The sequence below is a fragment of the Cheilinus undulatus genome, linkage group 21 (assembly GCF_018320785.1).
Source record: "Cheilinus undulatus linkage group 21, ASM1832078v1, whole genome shotgun sequence".
NCBI classification, from domain to species: domain Eukaryota; kingdom Metazoa; phylum Chordata; class Actinopteri; order Labriformes; family Labridae; genus Cheilinus; species Cheilinus undulatus.
The window spans coordinates 28,940,389-28,945,652 of record NC_054885.1 but is presented as its reverse complement, the minus strand read 5'-3'; the positions used below and the strand labels follow the sequence as shown (position 1 = coordinate 28,945,652).

General features: G+C 40.3%; 1 protein-coding gene across 1 annotated transcript; it reads right to left on the bottom strand.

The window, feature by feature from the left end:
• Positions 1–2,179: 2,179 nt before the first annotated feature.
• On the bottom strand, positions 2,180–4,755 carry LOC121529144 (peripheral myelin protein 22-like). Its single transcript, XM_041816868.1, has 5 exons — positions 4,602–4,755; positions 3,830–3,921; positions 3,573–3,666; positions 3,342–3,482; positions 2,180–3,236 (listed from the first exon to the last, which is right to left on the bottom strand). The coding sequence occupies exons 2-5, from the start codon at positions 3,905–3,907 to the stop codon at positions 3,079–3,081; spliced, it is 471 nt and encodes a 156-aa protein (XP_041672802.1). The 5' UTR covers positions 3,908–3,921; positions 4,602–4,755; the 3' UTR covers positions 2,180–3,078.
• Between the last annotated feature and the right edge of the window lie 509 nt (positions 4,756–5,264).

Here is a 5,264-nt window from a genome sequence, read left to right as displayed (position 1 = left end):
GTAACTCAGTTCATGTTGACAGTAGGAGAAAATATCTTAAGTCTTATCTGACATGATCTGAAAGCTGAACCTGTCATTTAAAAGTTTCTGTCCTTTATCTGTTTCTGCTCGCTTATACCCCATCTCGAAGGCGCCACTTCCTGATCTGGCAAACTACGGGATGGGTCGAGGGTCACACAGAACGCGCATGCGTTAATCGTGCGACAAAAAAAAAGTAATTTGAGTTAACGCGATATGTACGCGTTAACTTTGACAGCCCTAGTTATAATATATTTCATAAAATAAATGGCATCCAACAAAACTCACTTTGACACACTTGAGGCCAGGGTGAAAATACGTGTTGTCAGCAGCAGAGCAAACTGAGCTGCAGGTTCTGGAGTTGTTTATAGACTCCTGATTAGGTCAGAGTGGATCCACCTGTGGCTGATTGCTGCAGCTGGCACAGGTGTGCCTGCTGATCCTCAGAGGACTCCACAGCAGACATGAAGGATCTTAACAGTTACTATGACTTACTTTTCTTTGTTTTTGTCTGATGAATTTAATGATGTTTCATTTAAGTTTTACACAGACAATTGCAGACTATTGTAATGCCTTTTTTTGCAAAGAACTAAACAGTAATCAAGGTAATGCCAGGAATATGTTTTTTTTATGTGCATTCGTGCATGCTGTACTGGAAACTCAGGTTGAAACCCTTCATGGTAGATTTTTTTTTTGTTTTCAACATTTAAAAATGTATCTGTTCTCATGCATTCATTAGTCACAGCAATAACTTGACACTGACAAAAGTAATAGTAAATAAAAATGTACCAAAAATCAGACATTGCTTTTGAAATGTGGTTCAACAGAATCATTGCAGAAAACAAACTAATGAAACTGGCCAGGACAGAATTGATGGTACCCCTGGAGCAGATGTAAAATAATTTGACCATAGGGACATGTTAAATTAAGGCGGGTCCTGTAATTATCATCACAGGTGTCTTCAAACTTGTAATCAGTCAGTCGACCTATTTAAAGGGCGTAAAGTAGTCACTGTGCTGTTTGGTATCATGGTGTGTACCACACTGAACACGGACTACAGAACGTTAAGGAGAAAGTTGTCCCAGGAGATTAGAAAGAAAATTATAGACAAGCATGTTAAAGGTAAAGGCTATAAGACCATCTCCAAGCAGCTTGATGTTCCTCTGACTACAGCTGACCATATAATTCAGAAGTTTAAGGACCATGGGACTGTAGCCAACTTCCCTGGATGTGGCCACAAGAGAAAAATTATGACAAATTGACTAGACGGATAATATGAATGTCAACCAAAGAGCCCAGAACAACTTGTAAAGAGGTTAGAGGTGAACTCCAAGGTCATGGTATTTCAGTGTCAAAATGCACTATCTATTGCTGTTCGAGCCAAAGTGGATTTAATGGAAGACAACCGAGGAAGACTCCACTGTTGAAAGCAAATCATGAAAAAGAGACTGGAACTTGCTAGAATGCATACTGGCAAGCCACAAAGCTTCTGGGAGAATATACTTTAGACATATGAGACAAAACTGGAACGTTTTGGTAAGTCACATCAGCTCTATGTTCACAGATGCAAAAATGAAGCATGAAAAGAAAAGAACACTGTACCGACTGTAAAACATGGAGGAGGCTTGGTTATGTTCTGGGGCTGCTTTGCTGCATCTGGCACAGGGTAGCTTGAGTCTATGCAGGGTGCAATGAAATCTCAAGACTATGAGAGCAGTTTGCTCATAAGGAGTGGGCCAAAATCGCTGTGGACAGGTATTTTAGTGTAACAAAATATCAAGGGTACTATTATCCAGGCCACTTTCATAAGTATTTTTTTTAAATGATCCTGCTGAAAAGCAACGTCTGATTTTCATTTATCTATTAAAATAGCATGTTTAATTACTTTTGTCAGTTTCAAGCTATTTCAGCGACCATTGTGGGTTTTTCTTTCTTTAAAGGAAAGGTATCAATTTTTTTGTCCATGTGTGTGTATTCATTTCATCATGAAGCCCCTTGTAACAAGAGGCCCCATGCAACTGTCAACTATACCAGGTTAAAACAAGAGAATAAGTTTATTGTAAGATTTCTAGACAAGGGGTATAAGGTATTATGGTCCCTGTGTAGTGTAAACACATTTTGCATCTATCTCTGTCAATTAAGTGAATAGATGACCCAGGAGTTCTTTTCAGAGGGTTTATTTAGAAGAATACTGACAAAAATGCAAACGTGGGTTTGTACAAAGCAAATTAATCACAGAGCACTCACAACACAAAGAAGGCTATACATTTCAAGAATAGTAGATAAAAAAGCACCATTTTTCAAAACTAGATTACAAAATTCAAAACATTTTATTTGGCTTATCAAGTACAAAGAATATTCAGAGAGAGGAAAAAAAACTTCATTGACACTTCTTTTTTGTATTCTCTTTTAATTTCTGAGGATGTTCTCATTTCCTTCAAGACGGTATTCTTAGTAAGGCACGACACGGTTCAAAGCATCTGACACCACAAAGAAGACAACATTTAGAAAAGCTTGATACTCTGGCATATGAAGCGACATCTCTTTGGCACAGCTGCATGATTTGTGAGAGACACAAAAACTCTAAAATGAGCATGACAATGTTAACTTGACAACACTATGTACAAAATGTATGTAAAAATGTTATAAATATGTCTAAAAACCACAGACACTATGTACATCTTTGTACTGAAGAAAGGCAGGATTGTTCATCGTTGATATCACACATGATGGATTTGTGGAAGTCGGGAGGGTTGCAACAAAAGTCGACATGTCACCAACGTATTTCTAAACACATGAGAAAGTTTGGCAGTATTCACAAAGAAAGTAGCTGTTATTTTTCAGCATGTGATGGAGACAAAAAGGGTAAAAAGGACTAAGAAGGAATCCCCAGCAGAGTTAAACGCCTCCATTCGGTGTTTAAAATGATTAGTGGCACATGCACTTTTGTTGTGTCGATGGGATGTCAGTCTTTGGTCTGTGGGCAGTAGGCACAGTGCGATGTTGTTCAAAGGGGTACTCCTAACTTCCCCCTCCTCTTTTCCTCCTCTGCTCTGCCTCTCATTCTTTCTTCCTCAGCACGATATAAATGAGGCCGCTGATGAGACAGAGAGGGAAAGCCACCCAAGCCAGCACATAGGCGTAACCAAACTGTGCCCCGGATCCATCATCTGGACTCATCACAGTGTAGATGATCGCCCCGCACATCACGAACACGCCTAGGAGTGAAGAAGAAAGAGAATGAGAAGGAATCCCAAGCACATGATGTCACTGCAGCTCCACCCTCGTCTGCTCAGGGTGTGACTGCATGAAATCATACTTACTCGCCAAGATCTGGAAGATGGCTGTGAAGAAGAAGCGTCCGCCCTTCACGAGTTTGAACAGCTGATACACGAAGGCGATGAGGGAGAAGAAGCAGAAGAGCAAGGAGAGGATCATGAGGGCTTGAACCGCCTGGATCCAGTCTGCAAATGGGTGAAAAGAACATGAATTTCATGCAAGACTTTTGCGAACAAGACAGCAAGTGTATCATGTAGTTCTGAGTGCTGACAAACCTTCATTGCTTGCAGGTTTGCAGTGGTAGCCTCCATTGGTTGTCATGCAATTGTACCACAGATCTGAGCTCCTGTCCCCACCTACAGTCCATGCCTGGTAAACACAACAACACATCATATTTAAAGCTCACTGCAGCATCCTTGGTTCATGCAAATCATGCAGGAATTTTCATGATCATGCAAAAAAGTCGTCTGCAAATTTTGCACATAATATGCTCTTACTTTTCTATTAATAGTGGTAGAACAGGCCTACTTACACTGGCTGCTGTGGACACAATAAGGAGAATGAGGATGATGAGGTGCAGGATGAGCACTCCAAGTAAGATGAGCAGCATTTTCTCAAGTAGATCTAAAAAACATCAGAAAATTCAATCCACTCAAAGTTACACTCCCATCAATCCCCACTTCTCATGTTAAACACTAGATGGCGCCATTTCCTTACTTCTCTACCAACCGCAATGTTTACCTCAATGTGAAAGTATCTCCTTACATTTCAAACGTAGAAAGAAAAGAAGGAAGGAGCTATAATTTCTTCCTTATGGTGGCTGAAATAGTTAAAGTTGAGTTCATGCTGTAGGGAGTGGAATAAATCGGTTCTATGAACTTTTGATTCATTTAAAAGTCAAAAATTCTTAATCACAAGTCATTAATTCAAGCAAGGGGTGTTTGTAAAATAAAAAGCCCGGGAGAAAGGCAGATGTTGGTCGATATTTGAATAAAAGATTCACGGCTAATCAGTGCAAGCTGCTGGAAAATAAACTCAAGCCATCTGCGTAAAAACATTCCAGCGTAGTGCCACCATGCGTAAGCGTCGACCTCTACTGTTTTATCCTCTATTGTGCGTAAATAAACCACGAAATAACAGTAAAAGGAGATTCTGCCAGGTAAAGCCGCAAAATAGACAACAAAGCTGCATTTTCACGCCACATAATTAAATCCAAAGTTGGGTTAAAGTCCAGTGGTGAGGTCCTAACGTATGAGTGGAAAAAGTCAAATGGACAAAAAGTTCCAAAACTAAGTCCAACTTACAAAAAAGGCGAAGCAAAGCAGGAGGTTTGATTCCGTGAAAAGGGAGTGCTGAAGTGAAGAGTTTGGGGAAAGTATCCGCGACTTTCTGCTCCTCTCGGCTCTTCCTCTGTAGCTACTATTCCAGATGTGGCTCACACACCCCAGTCCGTCTCTTTCTCCGCCTGAGAACACCGCCCTGCAGGCCCTGCACGTCACCAGAGGCCCTCTCCAAAAACTTCTCCTTTTTCCTTTTTTCCCTCCCTCCTCTCCTTCTCCTCCCCTATCATCTGGATTGTAGTAAAGGCCACAGGATTGCACGGAGTATCCTATGGTATTATTTTGGAGACCGCGAAATGTAAGCGTTTGTGTGACGTGGGTCTGTATTTATGCACTTAAACATCCATAATTTAAGATAAAACATCATTCTGACATAACCAGTGGCATTCAGCGAAGTCTGTCAGTTGCTTACTTTATACTCAGTAATTACATGTGCTATCTTAGAATGTAATAGATACTGTGATTTTTCTGTAACACTTAAAAGCATCTTCATGTAAATAAAAATGCTTTAACATGCTCTTAAAAAGAGCACTCTAGACTGTTGTTTTTGATACGTTACCTATAGAAAGGAGGTTTTATTCCAATATGACACTGTGCAACATTTAAGCAATGCAGCAATGACAAGAA

What these genes read in the sequence shown, in the direction of transcription:
- LOC121529144 (XM_041816868.1), bottom strand. Translation starts at nt 3,907, where the DNA reads ATGCTGCTCATCTTACTTGGAGTGCTCATCCTGCACCTCATCATCCTC. An exon ending in CAAACCTGCAAGCAATGAAG is followed by an intron (nt 3,483 to 3,572) that starts GTTTGTCAGCAC and finishes ACCCATTTGCAG; the next exon opens with ACTGGATCCAGGCGGTTCAA. An exon ending in CATCTTCCAGATCTTGGCGA is followed by an intron (nt 3,237 to 3,341) that starts GTAAGTATGATT and finishes CTTCACTCCTAG; the next exon opens with GCGTGTTCGTGATGTGCGGG.